At 35.7% G+C, this 20,712-nt stretch overlaps 1 protein-coding gene and 1 pseudogene across 1 annotated transcript; one reads left to right on the top strand and one right to left on the bottom strand.

The window, feature by feature from the left end:
• Nucleotides 1-544: 544 nt before the first annotated feature.
• On the top strand, nucleotides 545-4,158 carry LOC127653191 (motor neuron and pancreas homeobox protein 1-like). Its single transcript, XM_052139781.1, has 3 exons — nucleotides 545-1,094; nucleotides 2,987-3,147; nucleotides 3,476-4,158. Exons 1-3 carry the CDS (start codon nucleotides 620-622, stop codon nucleotides 3,749-3,751), a joined length of 912 nt encoding a protein of 303 aa, XP_051995741.1. The 5' UTR covers nucleotides 545-619; the 3' UTR covers nucleotides 3,752-4,158.
• Nucleotides 4,159-9,288: 5,130 nt separating this feature from the next.
• LOC127655277 (nucleolar MIF4G domain-containing protein 1-like) lies at nucleotides 9,289-14,833 on the bottom strand (annotated as a pseudogene).
• Nucleotides 14,834-20,712: the final 5,879 nt, after the last annotated feature.

Here is a 20,712-nt window from a genome sequence, read left to right on the forward strand (position 1 = left end):
ATTTTATGAAATGCCAAATGATTGAAATGAACAGAAAATTATCAACCAATTTTGTAAGTATTTATTTTGAATAAGCATTATCTTAATTTGTTATTTTTAAAAAAAAAAAAAAAAAGCATCTTGCTGTCTCAAAAGTATTGTCTAAATTGACAATTATTGCCCTATAACCATTGTCCCTCTATTTACATGATATCATTATAACCCCCCCTGGGAGCCTTTTACCCCATCGTCACTTTTTATTATTATTAATTTTAAGTAAGGCATGCTTTTGTTATTATTTCTTTTCACTCAAATTATGTTGTTCCATCAATATTCTATAAAAATAAATAGGCTTTTTTTTTCAATCATGATACACTTCCTAACCAAAATTTGTCCTTAAGGTGTTCCTTTAGCCCCGTTTTATACTAAGCAGTGCACACTCAAATCGCTGTCCAATGGGATGACCACAAGGATGACGTGAATGACCACCAAACCACACCCCCTCAGGCAGACGCTGACAAGTGGAGTTCTGGCTTGCACACACTGGCCAAGATCATAACTTTAAGGAGCGAAACGGTGACACTCGCGACAAACTTTGTAGATTCGAACAACGTGTTAATCTGCAAGTGAGGTGGGACAGATGGAGAAATCTAAAAACTTTCGTATTGACGCACTTCTGGCTGTTGACCCACCAAAAGTACAGACCTCGCCACTGGCGCTGGTCACCTCCTCCATATCATCCTCTGAATGTGACCAGGCGACGGACTTGAACACAAACACCGAATCACTTCGGACAGAGACTCCGTCGCCCCCCAGGATATCGTCTTGCGGCTTCATTCCCAAACCGGGTTTCTTGAACTCTCCACATTCAGGCATGGTCGGACTACACCCTCAGAGTACAGGGATTCATCCGCAAGCTCTCTATGGCCATCCAATGTACACTTACTCAGCAGCAGCGCTTGGTCAGCACCCGGCCCTGTCCTACTCCTATCCTCACGGGTCGCATCACAATCATAATGACCCCCTCAAACTGACCGCCAGCTCCTTTCAGCTCGATCACTGGCTGAGGGTCTCAACTGCAGGAATGATGCTCCCCAAGATTTCAGATTTCAACAGTAAGTTTGTCTACTTTTGAAACGCATGTGGCAATGACACTAGTGTGACCACAAATATGGTGTGTTGGGACACACTTCAACATTAATTATTTCTAATGCATTATTTTGTCTAATTTAGCGTATACCTATATACCCTGATGGCACATGTACAACATATTTTAGGTCGTTTGTTTATCTGCAATACATCTATAAGACGTTTCCTCTTGGATGTCTATGAGACATTCAGCAGATGTCTTTGAGATGTTACAGATTTAGACTGTTTGTAAATCTGATGTTTGTAAGATGTTTAGCAGATGTTCATTAAAAGGGGGTGCTTTCCAGATGAAACTCGGAGATCTACATGCACTGTAAAAAAAATAACGTAAAAGACTGTAAAAAATGCTACAATAAAAAATGTATGGTAAACATATACAAAAATTAACAGGACAATACATGTAATTTTACGGTAAAATAATGTAAAAAAAATGTAAAAGTATTACAAGTAAACATTCAAATTTTATATTATGTTTAACAAGGGAGTATGTGTACTTTCTAAAGTAAATTATTGTTAAAATTATGTTAAAAATGTCCCAGAATTCCCTGCATGACTCATCACATTTCATTATATTTTATGTGAATAGTTATGTTTCTTCTTATTTTTAATATCAGTTATGTGCATTGGGGTATTCTGTTTTATATTTAATTTAATTTAGTTAATGTTTACAGCATTAATTTAATTTCACATGTGTTATCCTAATGGTGTTCGTGTGAGTGACACTGAGCACTGTCTCTACATGTTTGTTGGTCATTGCTTCAGGAAGAGTCACTATTGACTAACTTTATGTCATCATGTGTCTTTCTGCAATTACTAGTGAAGAACAACAGGCTACATTATAAAGTGAAACGCTGATTTATACAGTTCCAGATTGTTATTGTATCAAGTTTATATCCTTAAATATTATAAACGGTAACCATTCAGGCATCAAAATTTTATCCCGCGAAGCCTGAACATTTTTACTGCAAATGTTTGGCAACCACATGTGCCGGTAATTTACCTTTACCGTTTTTTTTTTTTTAACTTTTAATTTATTTTTTATAATGGCTAGCAATATGTTTTTAATTATTTCCATCAGAAAACTTTTTTATTTTGTATTATTAACTTATTTTAAATTGGTAAGCTTGCAGGGTAGGCCTAACAAATGTTATCATCAACGAGTGAAACAAGATGCTGAAACTTGATAACAAATCTGCTTCCCCAAAATACTGTTCTGAGATCTGGTCAGAGCAACGTCACAATAGCCAGAAACAGCATGTGTTTGGGTCATTTCGTAAAAGTGAAGGACACTTTCTTTTAAAGATGAGCTAAAATGGACAGATAATGGACAGAGGGAAAGTGACGGACGAGTGTGAAAAGCACAGCCTGCCAACTGTGGACACTGCAGACACTGTCTTTCTGTTCCGCTGCTAGTCTGCAAATTTTCTCAAACCTCTCCCAAACAAATCAGATGTGGGGTGGAAATGTTATCAGGAGTACTGACAATGCCGTGGCAAATAGAGGCTATGTGTGAGAATTGCTCTGACGCTTTTTAAGAATGAGATCTTTTAACATTTCTTGCTTGATTTCCAAATGCACGGTTATATAGTGTAAATTAAACGCTGTATACATTATTAATTGTAACTGTGTGGTGCACTAACATTACTGCTGTTTTTACTGAAATAAAAATGTGTGAAAAGAAGGGTCCACAGGTCCACTGCCCGTGAAATGTTGCTAACATGACCTACATATCAACATGTGTTGACATCATTCTATTTTGTGCAGTGTTTTGCAACACATAGCCATTTCTGCTGAAATAGAGATGCAATAAAAACATTTTTATAATGTTAAATTAATAGCTGTATTTTTTATTCTGCAGGTCAGGCGCAGTCAAATTTACTCGGGAAGTGCAGAAGACCAAGAACCGCGTTTACAAGCCAGCAGCTGCTTGAACTTGAGCATCAATTTAAATTGAATAAATATCTCTCGAGACCCAAACGCTTTGAAGTGGCCACATCTTTAATGTTAACAGAGACGCAGGTAAACCCTCTTTTTTCTCCCAATTGGCTTGTCTGCACTCATCGACTGAAGCAAGCTACTTTGTCATAAATGAAATAATTTGTCATAAATCAATTTTTATAACTGGACCTCCAATGGTTGACTATATGTAGGCCTATATATATTCAACCATTGGAGGTAGTTGTGTGTATATATATATATATATATTAAGCTTTTAAGCATATTATATCTATGCATGGCTTATTAACATCAAAGTGCCAAATTCGATTGCATTTGCTCTTAATTCATTTTTTTTTTAACATGCTTTAGTTATAAATATAGGCTAATGTTATGATTATATTTTTTTCAGGTGAAAATTTGGTTTCAGAACAGGCGTATGAAATGGAAACGCAGTAAAAAGGCAAAAGAACAAGCCGCTCAGGAGGCCGAGAAACAGAAAGGTAAAAACAATCAGGACGGATCGGAGCAGAAGGATTATCAGAAGGTAGACTCAGTGAAAAGTAACAGAATACGGGACTTTAGAGACAGTGACGACGATGAAGGGGAAAATTATATGTTGCATTCATCTGATTGTTCTTCCGACGATGAACGAACCAACGGCAGTGACATTAGTCCACAACAGTGAGACCATTCGTTGTTCACAAAAACACTTATGTGAAGAAATATGTGATTTGCATGTTTTATCATCCACCAGTCATTGTGGAAATCAGAGATCTATTTGGCCAGGCATGCTGAGAGGAGGACATCTTTGTAACCCATCCAAACATTGACTGGATTCTTCTCCTGAAGGTAGCTTGATGTTATGGTTGCTGAGCATGTGGTAAAATAGCATTACATCATGCCAAATGAGTAGTATCACTATCAGTAATAATTAGCATCATGTTTCTCTTCGATAACCACTGCGTGTTAGATTTGATTTCTGAACTCGCAACACGTTCATATCTACGAGCACCATATGTGATCTGTTTATTTTTATACAATGTATTTATAACGAAAATGCATGTGAATTATTGTTCTGTGAATACAATTATTTTGCCCCCATTTTTGTATGCTGTAGCAATATTTAAAAATTCACTAGGAAAAGTCCAAGATTCCTTGTAATTGTGGATGGAAAACCGTCAACAGGAAAGGATGGATCTGAAGCGGTCTCTGTAGTCAGTGGCATGGTCGGGTCATGGGAATCGCTGTTTATAGAGCTCTCATATCCGTGCAAATGTGCGAATGAGCATACTCGAATATGGCGAAACATTTCTCACCACAACAGCAATGGGCACCCAGTAATGAACCTTTGAGACGCAGTCCATCTGCCCTCAGAGCGGCTATTTTTAGGTGCCGTGTCGCTCATACCTTGTATATTAAACTGGTGATCAACTCGTGTTTTATTTAGCCTAAAGTTTATTTAATGTACAGAATGATTTAGTTAGCCTATAGCACACATATAAGAGCAATTGTAGCCTGCTTTGAACGGACATCAGATGAAAATGATAAAGAAAAAATGTGAGTGCGGTATCTACACGATAAGACTATTTTAATGGTCTTTTCTGCTTTCTAATTGAGGTCTACTTCGCATAAGTGCATTTCCTCCTTTATTAATAATGACATGCTTTATTAGGCAATAAACCCAGAGATCCATCTGGTCTTTGCCAAGGAGCTTCTTTGAATCAATTAGAGGACATTTAAATATAATCACCATCCACTCCCATCAGTCCGGGGCCATGAGAACTGTCTATTCGGACAGTGAATGTGAGCTAAAAATGCCCCCCATGTTTCATATAGTAACTAAGCCACTTTCAGCAGTTGTTTAAGGGCCTCAAAATAATATTTAGCTATTTGTTCCACATCACTTATTGCATAATAAGCCATGGATTTTGGTGAACCCATTCGTCACAATCAGTTCCCTATTTATTGCTCAAAAAACAGTTTTGACCATTTCTTAACTTTGCCATATAGCAGGAGAGACTGTAAATGTCTAAATGCTTTAGACGATTGTTTGGCAAGCAGACATTTGTATTCATACTAAAGATGATGTTGTTGACTTGATAACTCTCAAGATGATACATTTGCATTTAATGCTATAGCGTTGGAAAAAGGTAGGCTACTGTCAAGTGTTTTCAAACTGGGATTTGGGGACCTCCAGTGGGTCTCGAGGGTGTGCAAGGAGGTCCCAGAGAGAGAGAGAGAGAGAGAGAGAGAGAGAGAGAAATAGTAGGGCTGTCAATCGATTAAAATGTTTAATCAAATTAATTACATGGTGTCCCGATTAATCGCATTTAATCGCATATACAATATTTGCTGAGAAAGCCCCTCATATAAATATAATTCAATATATAATTATGAAATAATGATACATAGTTATCTTTATATATTATATATATAGCCCTAATAAAAAATATGAAGATAATTACAATGCATTACATTCTTGTAGCAGAAGAGTTCATCATTGATAAGACAATACAAAAAGCGGCTTTACAATACAATGTATTGTTTACTACCATATTATTGATCATAAGTCAATCATTGGCATACAGTTCACAGCAATCCATTACACAAGTGAATTTGTCAATCAGTTTGACATTTATTATAAGGGCTTGTTTAAGGACCGTCAATTTACACCTGCGTCAGACATGCTTGTAGGGGTGCATTGCGTCATACACATAACATTTTTAGGTCACAAGTTAAATATAGTTTAATACTTAGAACACATCTTGAGATCTCTTAGCTCGGATTTGCGCTCCATCAAGTGTTTAGAACGCAAGAACGTAACGCATGTTTGTGTTCCGCTGCTCAAGGGTGTTTTCTTCACTGTATAAACTGCATGTTGCCACACAGCTGAAATTTCACTTACTGCTCTCTGGAGTAAACAGGTGGTAGTACAAGCTTGCATTTCTCAGGAATCTTCCATATCAGTGCAGGCATTGCGATTAATTGCGTAAAATTTTTTAACACGTTATTTTTTATAAAATTAATCGCACTGAATTAACGCATGAAATCGACAGCAATAACAAATAGAGTTCATAAATGTAAAAAAAAAATACAATATATATATATATTATACACACACACACATACTAAATTACATTAATTACATTTCTGTATAGTTTACATGTTTCTCTTCGGATTAATACTTTTAATATAACTCAAATATTGGGTAGAAAAAAGATACACTGTCAAAGTATATATAAAGGCTAAATATTTGTCAGATAATATTTAAATTTCTTTAATAAATGAAATCGTTTTTTCTTAAAAAAAAGCCCCCGAAATACATTAAATTGTCTTCATGAAATTGAAACACATTTGAAATTGTTTTTAATACCTGAAAATATATTGGAACCTTTAGGAAGAGGTTCTTCACAAAATCATTACATTTGGGGGTCCTTGATATCGAAAAGTTTGAAAACCCCTGTAATAGACGAAAGCATTTAAAACAGCAACAAGAATTCCCCAAAGGGGAGAGCTAACAAAAGACGAAAGTTGAATGCATAATACAAAACTATGAATGTTATGAACTAAGTCCAGACTCCAGTGCTTCAAGATAACTCATGGCAGAAATTATTTATATAATGACTTATAATGTCTAGATTCTATAACCTCCACAATTTACTGCAGTTTGAGATCAACTTCTCAACAGGAGATTTTTTCCAAACATCATCCTGTCAGCAGGTCACATTGTGATTTCAGTATATGAAAACATTTACAGAATTTGGTACTGGTAGTCATTTTACAGCACTCTATTTATATACTTTTGCCATACTGGGAAACATAGATTAAAGAGCATAAAGTAAAAGAGGTAATCCTCATAAAATGTAACAAAATATTGAATTTGTGTGAGCAATTTATTTGAATTACAGTAATTGGCATGTAATATGGAAATAACCTGGCCACCCTGAAAAGCACTAGTTACTGATTTAAAGCCTAATTTACCATAACTGTAGGTTTGCCCAGCTGTGTAAGTACAAAGAACTCCTACCACCCACTAACGATCGGTGAGCAACACATAAGTGAGCAAGGTGGGATAGTCTCCACCTGAAGGCCTGGATGATACAGTTAAATGAGAGACAAAAACAAGTGTTAAAATTATACTCATTGTAATTTGTCAATAGGGACCCAGTGCCAGTAATTTTCCTATATATCTTTGCCTGAGATTTATGTACAGGACTTGTATGAACTAAAGCACAAGATAAAGAAAAAGATATTAGAACATTTTAAGATGAAAGCTGTCACAATTCTCATATATGTGACTTGCTCTTTTGTAGAGGAACTTGTAATATCCTATCAAACATTTTTCTAACTGTGGTGTTATCAGTTCAAAGGCAACTTTGCTTCCTATTGCCAGTTCAAACTAAGGTCAGTATCAACCTTCCTATGGTCTCACACAGACAGACAATAGCCACTAAAACACACATACTAGTGACAATCACCTGTGTGTATCTTAGTGGGCTGGACCTCCATTATACGTTTCTTCTCACATATGGTGACAATGCTGTCTTTGTGAAGGGGTGGAAAAGTGGGCCATCTGTAGGTAACCCTCACTTTTTCCAACTCTGCAACTGTGAGAAAAAAGAAGCCAGACTGCTGTGTCATTATTACGGGTTCTAATGTGACAGTTTTTATGATAAGAGTTAATTAATCAGACCCAGTGAATGTAATTGAACAGTTAACTCTTTCAACACTAAGTCAGTTACCTTTGGAACTGCCATAATGCAACTGCCAGCATAGAATAACACTCAATTTGGAGGTTCTTCTTGATCCTTAAACTGAAATATATCTCAAGACAGAGGTACAGCACTAAAGAATGGGCGAAGAAGATTGTTCCATAGCTGGAGAGAGGGTGATGTTTCCGATGCCTGACCCTTGATGACCGAAGCTCATCCTCAGATCATTCCATGCTGTGGATTGATGTCAATAATGCCAATGTTGCTAATTAATTAACCATGGGCATCAAATGTAACGGTAACCCTCTGCTATGCTACACCAGCCAGTCATGTCCGGAGCACTACTGCATGCACAGTTATTCCAAGCAACTGCAATGAGCCCACATTTCCTACTGTGTCTGTGAAAACATACATGATTGTGCTCTTTACTCAACTAAGTTAATACAGGGCTATTTACAGTTAGAGATTAACCTTTAGAGTTAAAGGGATAGTTCACCCAAAAATGAAAATGATCTAATTTACTCACCCTCATGCCATCCCAAGAGGGTCCTTACTATGCAAGTGAATGGTAATCAGATCTTTGAAGCTCCAAAAATCACATATATGCCACATAAAAATCATTTTTTTAACCATAAATCTCTACTTTCACTTTCAAAATGAGAAAGAATAAAAAAAGGGGACATTTATAGTACAAAAGGACTTACATATTGATATGCTTCTCACCCACATTTATTATAATGCTTCTTAAGATATAGATATAACTACTTGAGTCTTATGGATTACTTTTATGTGTCCTTTATGTGATTTTTGGAGCTTCAAAGATCTGGTCACATAACACTTGCATTATATGGACCTACAGAGCTGAGATATTCTCTTAAAAACTCTCTGTGTGTTCTGCTGAAGAACAAGCCTTTTTTATTTCTAGTATGTCTATAACATGCACTAAAATGGCCATTTTTTTTTTTTCTCAACAAAAAAGCAGCGTTTGTTATTTTCGGTTGTTAAGTTTTCAAATGAAAGATTACTGGTTTTGTAATGTTTAAAGAAATTAGGCACTTTATAAAGAATTATAATGATAATTTAAAAAAATTTCCCACTCTGCAACTAAAGCATTTATATGCTGAATTACCAGAAACATAAATATAATACCTGTACAAAGCTGACAACTGACCACATTCTCAGAGAATTTCTGAAAAGGCAAATAGTTTATGTATGTTTTTCTGTACAAAACATCTATTCATATATGTGGGGCAATATTCAAAATGGACAAAACAATTTTTATCTTCAAGTGGATATTTCTTTATAAATATCTAAAGATAAAATATACTAACATGCCAAAGACTGGTATGTGTCTTAAGGTCTGCATGCAGGTCTAGTCATTGCATGAATCAAAGTAGTAATAAATACTACAAGGATTTTTGAGTCTAATGCACCTTGCACACATTCGCACAATATTTCAGAAGAAAAGCACATAAACCTAGATGTTACAACTGTATGAGTGGCAATAGTTCTATAGCTTGAGTTTGGTGTCCTGGGCCTCTTTGGACTTTGTGGCGACGACGGCTCTGTCCATTAGTAGCTTGGCCTGCTCAGCTGGTTCTTGTGTATGAACGTTTCGAAGTAGAAAGTGAATGACGAAAAGCTTCAAGCCTTCCCGAAGTATTTCCAGTTTGGGAACTCCAGAGATCCTGGCGCACACACACACACACACACCATTTTAAAATCTACTCAGGGTGCCCTACACAATATATTTTCATATTTGATTGTTTTTTTTTTTTAAACAATTGTTCTATATTTAAACATTTGCGCTGACAAATGAATATTTAAGCATACTGTTAAAATTGTTATAGCTAAGCTAATGAATACATAAATCAATTTCCTCTTCCTTTTTCATTTCATTCATAATTACAATTTACAATAATGTCATTGTGAACAAAACCTAAACACTAAACATTTATCTCAATAGTAAAGTCATGCTATTGCCTTCCATACCTTCAAAAATAATGTTTTTGTCTTATCCATGCCCTTAACAAATTAGAAGTCTGTAAACATTACAGACTTCATTAAACATTAATGAACACACACACACACACACACACACACATGTTGTGTTTCCATGTTTTATGGGGACTTTCCATAGACATAATGGTTTTTATACTGTACAAACTTTATATTCTATCCCCTAAACCTAACCCTACCCCTAAACCTAAACCTCACATAAAACTTTCTGCATTTTTACATTTTCAATAAACATAATTTAGAATGATTTATAAGCTGTTTTCCTCATGGGGACCGACAAAATGTTCCCACAAGGTCAAAAATTTCAGGTTTTACTATCCTTATGGGGACATTTGGTCCCCATAAAGTGATAAATACATGCTCACACACACATATACATATATAAAAATATATGTAAAAAAGATCCTCTGGCTCTGTTTCTCCAAGAAGCCTGAAGAGAATCTGTTTCAGGAATTTAACTTCAGGCTTATCAAGCTCTCCAAAGTCAATAGCCTTTTAAAAACGGGAGAGATAGAGAGAAAAAAGTAGAAAAATAAGACATCCTTAAGCGTCTAAGTGATTCATATAGAGAACTGGAAATATAACATTACACACATTACAAATCATACATGCATTCTCTTGGAGAAGTGTGGGCAAATATTACCTTAAGAATGGAAAGAGAAATACACTTCCTGTATAAAAGATGTGTGCCCAAATGGACTGAAGGACCTAATAGAAAGGTTTTCCAGGTCTTTGAACTTATCCCATAAACTGAACAGAAAGGTAATCTAAAGAACAGAAGGAAAGGAGATTAATGCAGAATTTACATTTTACAAAATAGATTTAATTCATAATTCTCATACACAGTGGCAAGAAAATTATGTGAACCCTTTGGAATGAGCTGGTTTTCTGCATCAATTGATCATAAAATGTGATCATCTTCATCAAAGTATAGACAAAAACACTGTGCTTAAGACAACAACACACAAACGGTTATAATCTTTCATGTCTTTATTGAACACATATATTAAAAATTCACAGTGCTGTGGTAAAAGTAAGTGAACCCTTGGATTTAATAACTGGTCGATCCTCATATGACAGCAATAAAGTCTTGGCTCTGAATGGGCAACTCCAAAAGGTGGATTTTCTTTTTTTTTTTAAGCTATTCTGAATTGTATTTACTTAGATGTTTAGTCCTGCTGCATCACCCAACTTCTGCTGAGCTACAGTTGGTGCACAGCCAGCCTCACATTATCCTGTAGGATGTGGGATGATGTTTTTATGTTGGTATGCCATGCCCTTTTTAGGCCATCTGTAGTGCTGCGTGCTCTTCCCAAACAATTCAACCTTAGTTTCACAAAACATTTTCCCTATAGAATTGTGGAGTGTCAATGTGGTCTTTGGCAAACTTCAGTCACGCAGCAATGTTTTTGTTGGAAATTAGCTTCCTTCATGATGTTCTGCCAAGGACACCATGCCCGTTTAATGTTACCATATAGTAGACTCACAAACAGAGATATTAAACAGTTCCATTGATTCATTACATTTTTAGTTGTCATTCTAGCATTATTTTTACCTCATTGAGCATACTTTGAGTCATCTTGTGGAAGGTCACTTCTAGGGAGAGTAACCACAGCACTAAATTGTCTCCATTTATAGACAATTAGTCTCACTGTGGACAGATGAATATCTAAGATCTTCAAGATAAATTTGTAACCCTTTCCAACTTTATGCAAAGCAAGCATTTTTGATCATGTTTCTTCTGAAATATAATTTTTGAGAGGCATGGCCCATGTCAGCAGATGCTTCTTGTGAATAGCAAACTCAAAATGTTTGAGTGGTTTTTATAAGTCAAATTATCCCTAACCCACACCTCCAATCTCATTTCATTAATTGGAGGCCAATTTGCCAACTCCTGACTCCAATTTGCTTTTGTTGACATCTTTAGCCTATGGGGTTCAATTACATTTTCCACAGCACTGTGAATGTTTAATGGATGTGTTCAATTAATACATAAAATATTTTAATTGTTTGTGTTGTTAGCATAAGGACACTGTGCTTTGTCTACACTTGAGATCTAATTTTGTGATCAATTAATGCAGAAAACCAGCTAATTCCAAAGGGTTCACATACTTTTTCTGCCACTGTGACAAAAAGCAACCTGCGACTAATTGGGTGTAAGCAGACTAACTTGAAAAAGCAATATTTGTTTAATAAAGACATTTTCTAAACACTTTTGTATACTTATATTGAAATGACAATTGTAATTATTACAAAAAAAATATTAATTATAATCTGAAAATTCTTATTATGAAACTTAGCAGCTTCTAATGCAGTTAAAACAACTAATCAGTGCTGTTCCACTCTACCTGGAACTGTCGGTCATGTGAGCAAAATGTATCTGCAAGAACAGCATATAATCTATTAAAAAACTTTTCTCTTGCATGCAGCAGTCCATTAGAACATGAATAATTTCCCATTCTTGCTGATCTTTCAATCCTAGCCTGAGAGAAAGAAAAAGCAATCAACTACCAGTAAATGAGCAATTCATCTTTTTTTTACAAATATTTGGTCATGCTTGGAACACAGGAAGAAAACAACTGGGTGTCTGGTAACATGCAACTGAACTAATAAATAAATGTAACTAAAATATTTCAGTGTGTGTAATTATTATAATGTAATTATTCATGGCTACCATGGTTATCTTTACAGAATTCCTCTTATTTCCCTGTTTTTAACCTAAAATTACAGAAGTGTTCACTTTCTATTAAAACGGATTCACTAAAACAAAACCAAACATTTATGCATCAGTACTATCATACTTTTCCCTCACAAGCAGGTCCATAATTAAACAAAAAAAGTGCCCCTTTATAATACATTTTGGTCATTGTGTAGTCATGTACATAATTGAATTGTGTAAACATCTTAAAAAGCATTTAAGTTATGAAACCAAACATCACCTAAACAGCCACTATGACAAATGATCCAAAATTAGTTGCATGTTTTGGAACAACAATTACTTTTCCAGAAACCGTGACTGCATCAGATTTGCAATTAAATAGTGCAAACTGAAAATTGTGATAAAAAATTAGCCAAAAATGGGAAAACATGGCAAACGCAAGTGAAAATCAATAATAACAAGAAAAAGAGCATGCGAGCATGGATTAGAGGTAAAAGTATGCTGACAAACCTTCTCAAATGCATCCAAATAGTCTTCACTTGGTATAATCTGATGTCTGTGTTCATTCTTTGTTTGCGAGAAGCTCCAACATCTTTGCATTGTACTGCAAATTCATAAAGAGAAGTCAACATTTCAGATGTAAATCTGTGCCTGGACCTTGACCCTCACAAAGCTAAAATATACTCAGAAGCCCCAAATGAGGCACAAAACAGAAATACATTAAATGTTTCTGGGCTGTAAGAAACAGTTAATCAGAGCATTTAAATAACTGAAAAAACCATTCCAAAAAGAGCAAAAACCTAATTTTCAAATTTTTCCTTACTTGTTTCCCTTTAGCTGGGATAGGCTCCAGCCCCCCGCGACCCTGTACACAGGATAAGCGGTTGACGATGGATGGATGGATGGATGGATGGATTGTTTCCCTTTGGTGGGCTGGCTGGTTGTCTTGTTTTCGTCCAGCTTCCAGAAGATTCTCAAGTGAGATCCTCAACTTCACTGCTGTGAATCTATTAAGTGTCATGAGGAAAAAGACATATTTACAGCACTAATCTGTAAAAAAAAAAAAAAAAAAAAAAAGTGTTACAAAGCCTCCTTTCAATATTCAGATCAGAGTGTCTACATCAAACCATTGAGTTAGTCTGCCCCCCAGTGGACAGGGCAAGTAGTACATATAGTACTGCAACAATAACACCAAATATTTATTAGGCCAATTAGGGTTAAGCCCATAATATTTTTCAGGTTATTCTGACAAATGCTGTGTACAACTAGTGAAATAACTCAAAGCAAGGTCATGCGATTAAATAAATAGACTTGCACAGCATGTAAACAGCACTTTTAGGGTTGTTGCATCACAAGGCCTCCACCTTATTAATAAATAATGTGCAAATGAATAATGCCAGTAATGCGAAAAATAACATCATACATTTTCTGACCAAAGTCCTCTGATGTTTCCTTAATTTCTCCATAAATTCAAGGTCATAACCTGGAATCTTCTGCATGTCGTTGTTCTTCAGAGCCAGCAAAGTCTCAAAAAAATCAAACCTGACAGGCAAGCTTAAAAAAAAAAAGAAACATAAGTCAACCACGATTTCAGGTTAAGGGTTTTAGAATTAACCTAACAATAATGTATATTATAGGAAGGACTGGCCATATTATCTGACAATCCCACCCTGTAAATAACAGAACTATCTGATCCATTGTGCTCAAGCTTGTTTATTTTTTCTTGAGAGAACTTAATCAACAATAAACCATTGATGACTACACATTTTGTTAATGACTCATGACCTAATCAACATGACCATAATCTAGCACTATAACAATATCGTCACAGCATTCTAGAATGCTGTTGCACTTGAGACCTGACTTTGCCTTTTATAAGCACCGTTTAGCAGCTCTTATTAGTAGAACTACTTTCAAGTAGGCTAAATGTAAAAAAAAAATTCTAATTGGTCTTCTTGGAGAAAATGTGATGGTCTACAGTCTAACTTTTTTCTGGTCCTGAAAACCCTCCCCTTCAGTGCTGGCATTCCGCTGAGCCTCTGAGATGAGCTCCTTAAAGGTAAGCGGATCATCCTTTCTCAGAGCAAAACCAACATTCTTCAGCACTAGCAGAACCAGCTCTAGATCCCTTGAGCTGAAACGCGTCACCAGCTTCTCAAGACCAGGAAAGCGTGGACCACATGGAAGTTGTAGAGATGGGTAATTAAGGACAACACATTTTCACATTCTTTGTCTGTTGTATCAAGCTGACTGTAGGTTAGCATTACTACACCGATATGAAAATATTTATCCAATAACGGTTTTAGCAAAAACTTTAGGCCTATAGGCTACCGATATATTGCCACTTTCCATATTTTGTCATCAGATCAGCGTTTTACTCGGGAATGCTTAAAAATGTCTAAAGAGGTACAAAAGCTATTTTACTGTTCTAACAATAACTAATTTCCAATATAGCACTGTACTGTAGGGCCTATATAATTTCCAGTATAAGGACGGGCAAGGAGGCGGGAACCGGCTGAACAGTCAACATAGTTTAATGGTAAACATAGACTTAAGCCAACATAAAACATACACACACACACACACAGAGAGAGATAGATAGGTAGAGAGAGAGAGAGAGAGAGAGAGAGAGAGAGAGAGAGAGAGAGAGAGAGAGAGACTTAACCCAACATAAAACACACACACACACACACACACACACACACACACACACACACACACACATGTTGTGTTTCCATGTTTTATGGGGACTTTCCATAGACATAATGGTTTTTATACTGTACAAACTTTATATTCTATCCCCTAAACCTAACCCTACCCCTAAACCTAACCCTCACAGAAAACTTTCTGCATTTTTACATTTTCAAAAAACATAATTTAGTATGATTTATAAGCTGTTTTCCTCATGGGGACCGACAAAATGTCCCCACAAGGTCAAAAAATTCGGGTTTTACTATCCTTATGGGGACATTTGGTCCCCACAAAGTGATAAATACACGCTCACACATACACACACACACACACACACACACACACACACACACACACACACACACACACACACACACACACAACGTGGCCACGTGCGTCTCTCTCTCAATTTTAAAGTACTTTATTGGCATGATTGTGTTTACATAGGCCTAATATTGCCAAAGCATTAATACACAAAACAGATAATGATAAGACAAATAATAATGATAAAATAGTACAAATAACAATAAAGATAGAATTAAAATAAGGTGCTCTCTAATTGGCGGTTCGCATTCTAAAATAGAGCATTACCGCCATCTACTGTGAGTTACGGATCAGAGACTCTTTCCCTTCTCTCTCCAGATCTTTCAGGACCCGTGCTTCCAATAGCGCTGCGTGTTCAGCTCCTCCATTTCAGCCACAAGTCCCTCACTGCCCAGAGAGAGGAGAGGAGAGAGAGAGAGAGAAAAAAAACAACTTTTATGGCCTAGCTATATTCTTTCAATTAACCGAGTTCTATTCAGAAATTGTATTAATAGACTATCCCCTCTTACTGGATTTAAAAGCTTCTTTAAGGTTAATTGTTGTTCTCATTTCTTCTGCTATTCCTCTGTTAGTTTGTTTATTTCCACTGTATATCTGTTACACTGTATTAATACATGTTCCACTGTTTCTCTAACTCCACACCAATCACACAATCCTGTAAAATGTTTTCCAATTATATATACATTGTTGAGTTAAGTCCTGTATGTCCCAGTCTGAGTCTAGATAAAATAAAATCTTCTTTTCTCCTCCAACCCGAATTCCTTCCTCTTCCTACTGATGCTTGTATTAAATGTAGCTGTCTACCCTTTTGTTCACTATCCCAATAAAATTGCCATATTTGATTTAACTCCTTTTTATTATTGATTTGATTTCTGATTTACTATACATTATATGCATGTCTATATTTTCCTTTTCCATTACTTGTTTTTCCAATTTATCTGCTTCCTCATTCCCTGATACTCCAATATGTGCAGGAACCCATAAAAACTGAACTGTCTTATGAGAGTTTTGTTTAATCCCATATCTTTTATTTTGTTAACTTGCAAAATTGCTAGTAATTCTCCTGTAAACACAGAAACTTGATCTGATACCCTTTTTCCTTCTGCCACTTTCAATCTTGGGATGATGTATGCTACATCCACCTGATCTTTCCATGGATCTTTAGATGCATCTGTAAAAACCTGTATATAACCTCTAATGCATTTTGAGCCTTTTCTTGCTTCCAATAGGAATAATTCAACATTTGGCTGTGGTAAGATCAATAGAGGTATTGATGGTAAAATTACCACTGGGGTAGTAACATTATACACATTTAATTTCATACCCTGGACGAAATCCTTAATAATCAAGCCAAAACTATTAATTTTCCCGTTCCCATGTTCCCAACATGCCTCTAGTAAATTTTTTGCAGGGTGATTAGCCTTCTGACCTTTTAAATTTGCCCAGTATGTCAATATCAGTTGCTTCCTTCTTAAGTTGATTGGCATCTCTCCCATCTCCACCTGTAATGCTGCTACTGGAGAAGAAGGATAAGCTCCACAACAAATTCTTAATGCTTGTGACTGAATTCTCTCTAGTTTTCCTAATTGTGATTTAGATGCTGATCCATAAACCATACATCCATATTCTAGCATTGCTCTTATCATTGCAGAATAAATGGCTTTCAGTGCCATTCTATCAGCCCCCATTCACGATCTGAAACACACCTCATTTCATTTCAAATCTTCTTACATTTCTCTTCCATCTTATTTATGTGAGTACTCCACGTCATTTTCGTGTCAAACCACATTCCAAGAAATCTTATCAATTTAACTTGTTCTAATTCCTTATTATATCATTTTAGATTTATATCTCTACTTAATATTTATTTGTAAATGTAATATATTTAGTTTTCTCCACAGAGAATTTAAATCCCCATTTATAAGACCATTTCCCAATGTTATTTAAAGCTGATTGCATTTTATTCATATAATCCACATTTCTTCCTCTAATCCAAAGAGCTCCATCATCTGCAAACAACGATTTTCCTATATTAATATCTATTGTTGCAAATACATCATTAATCATAATAGTAAACAACAATAGACTTATGGCACTACCCTGTGGGGTCCCATACTCAGACCTTTTTCTGATAAAAGTAATTTTATCAGCAAACCTTCCTTCCATAACATATCATAAGCCTTTTCAATATCAAAGAAAACTGCTACTACTGCTTCTTTATTTATCAAGGCTTTCCTTATATCCGATTCCAAACTCACAATTGAATCCATTGTTCCCCTTCCGCATCTAAATCCACTTTGATTTGGAGAAAATAACTTAATTTTCCCCAAATGATACATTAGCCAGTCAGTAATAATTTTTTCCCATTTATTTACATAAATGTGTGGTTAAAGCTATTGGTCTGTAATTTAGAGTTACATTTGGATCTTTACCTGTTTTTAATAGGAATAATTAAAGCTTCCTTCCAACTCTGAGGTAATATCCCTTCATCCCATATTCTGTTATAAAACTTTAATATTACTCAAATTCTTCATTTAACTTTTTTAACATATGACTTATTTCATCTTGTCCTGGAGTTGTTACCTTCATTTTTACTAATGCTCATTTTAATTCAGGGAATGAAAACGGAACATCCAATAAACCATCCATTGGCCTCCTCCTTTCCAATATATATGGATGTTTTCTTTGCAGCTTCTCCCTCATTTCCTTACTCTCCTTTGTCAAATTATCTGAACTATTTATTTTTAAAACTGTTTCTGGAACATTTCTGCTTTTTCTTTGTCACTTATTGCACTTTCCTCTTCCACACTTAAGCAGAATTAGGAGAGAATATGAATATCCAGTTTTATCTTTTTAATCATGCTCCACACTTCCTCAACTGGAGTACTTTTACCAATTTCATCACAAAATTATCTCCAGTACTCTCTCTTTACTTCCCTTATAATTTTCCTTGTTTCTGCTTGAGTTTTCTAATATATTATCATATGTTCCCAATTATGTGTTTTCTTCAATATTTATAATTCATAATAAATGCTTTCCTTTTCTTTCTGACAGCTATTGTACACTTCTCTTTCCACCATGGAACTATTTTCTCCACTCTCTTTCCTTTACTATTTGGGATACATTCTTTTGCAGCATTCTGTATCTCTGAAACTAATTCAATATTTATCCTTTCAATATCTTTGCCTTCCTTAATATTGATCATTTTCATTCCTTCCTCACTCCTTATTCTGTATTTTCCCCAGTTAGCTTTCTCAAACTTTCATTTTCCTGTTTTTCCTCATTTTTCCCTCCTTATCTCATTATTTACAATTGTACTTTTTATAGGAAAATGATCACTACCATCTGTACATTTATTTGATACCTCCCAATGTATTATCCCTCCTAATGTATATGAAACAATTGTTAGATCTATATGCTGATTCCCTTCCTGAATTCACATCCATTCGTGTGGAGTTTCCATCATTTAAGCAAACAACATTTTTCCTTTCCATCCCATCATCTCTTCAATAGCCTGACCATTTGTGTCTGTCGTTGTTCCTCCCCATAAAGTATTATGGGCATTAAAATCCCCACACCATATCACCCTTTCACCACTTAGACCTTTTATTTTTTCCATTCTCTCCTGTATTAACCTATTACATGGATTATAAAAGTTTATTATGACATAATTCTTCTTTTTAATCCACATTACTACTGCTATATATTCCATTGTGACCCCTTTCTCCAAAATTCTATAAGGCATTCCCTCTTTTAAAAACATGACACACCCTTCACTTTCCTCCCTATCTCTTCTCACACTTATGTATCCTTTTAAAACAAAATCTAATCTAGAATTCAGCTATGACTCTTGAATGCATTTTACATCTGGCTATTGTTTCATTTGGTTTATGTAACCTTTAAATTCTTGACCATTGGCACAAAGGCTTCTGGTATTCCATTGTAAGATAAATAACATAAACAATACTAACCAACCCAAGTCTCCTGACTTGACTGAGATTCTGTGTTAGACTTTCCCTTATATCTTCCCATTTCAATCCTTTTATCTCTAGAAATCTCTCTGCCGCTTGAACAATTATTTGGATCTTTTCTGTTCTTCTTTCCGTTTGTGCAGTACAGTTAATCACTTCTACCGTGAAGAGCTTTTCTTGTTTATCATCATTGTGTCTTCTGATAATCTACCCTCTCCAATTACTCTAAGTGTTCCTTCAGTCCCTTTACCATACTCCATTCTTTTCCACTCTGCTTATCCCTAATATGTATTTACTACATTCACTGCTTCAGCATACGTTAGGTTATTTAAAATTTTTCCTGTTGTACGTCCATTGCCTTTTTCCTCACCTCACAACCCCCGTATGCCACATTATGACTTCCTCTGCAATTGCAACATTTCAATCCTACTCCTTCCTCACACTTCACAAACTCATGCTCCCCTCCAAATCATGCACATCTTATTTTTGATTCACATGCAGTATGACCATACCTCTGGCAATTGTAACACCTCAGAGGAGGAGCTACAAACATCCTGATCGGGTAGCTTATAAAACCCATCTTGATTCGATCTGGTATTTCTTTCCCTTCCAATTTAAGATGTACCGACAAACTGTCTACACTTCTCCCTTCTCTGTACATTTGTAAACTAACTGCATCCATGATGTTTCCTCCCTCTACATTCTATTTTAATTCCTCCATAACTCCTAATGGAACTCCTAATGGAACTCCATTTATCACTCCATAGACCCACGACTTCTGTCCTACAATCTTATAATTCATTACCATCTTAAGTTTTACTGCTTTATTTTTTTGCTCTTCGTTCCTGCACGCTATCAACAAGGCACCATCTTGTAATACTTTTGCAAATGTAATCTCACCCATTAGTTTTCTTAATTCATATGTCAATGCCATTGGATTTACTCCTGATACTCCATCTCCCTTAAACTTCAATATTACCCTATACTGTACTCATAATTAGTTTTTATCCCTCTCATCCCCTTCTTCCTCACTAGTTATCAAACTACTTTCTGATTTATCCTCCTTTACATTTTTCCTCTTTTTAGTTACTTTCTTTCCTGCTATTCAATCTACCTGTGTCCATCCAACCTCCATCTCTTCCTCCACAATTTTTCGCTCTCCCACGTTTCATGCTCAAAACCAAATACTTCACCCACTCCTCTCCTGAACTGGCGTCTCCAGCTCCTCTTTATCTCGCTCTCTGGCTGATCAGCCGATTCAGCGCTGGCC

The sequence above is a fragment of the Xyrauchen texanus genome, chromosome 2, assembly GCF_025860055.1.
Source record: "Xyrauchen texanus isolate HMW12.3.18 chromosome 2, RBS_HiC_50CHRs, whole genome shotgun sequence".
In the NCBI taxonomy this organism is placed as follows: Eukaryota; Metazoa; Chordata; class Actinopteri; order Cypriniformes; family Catostomidae; genus Xyrauchen; species Xyrauchen texanus.

What these genes read in the sequence shown, in the direction of transcription:
- LOC127653191 (XM_052139781.1), top strand. Translation starts at nt 620, where the DNA reads ATGGAGAAATCTAAAAACTTTCGTATTGACGCACTTCTGGCTGTTGAC. An exon ending in CAAGATTTCAGATTTCAACA is followed by an intron (nt 1,095 to 2,986) that starts GTAAGTTTGTCT and finishes TTTATTCTGCAG; the next exon opens with GTCAGGCGCAGTCAAATTTA. An exon ending in TAATGTTAACAGAGACGCAG is followed by an intron (nt 3,148 to 3,475) that starts GTAAACCCTCTT and finishes TATTTTTTTCAG; the next exon opens with GTGAAAATTTGGTTTCAGAA.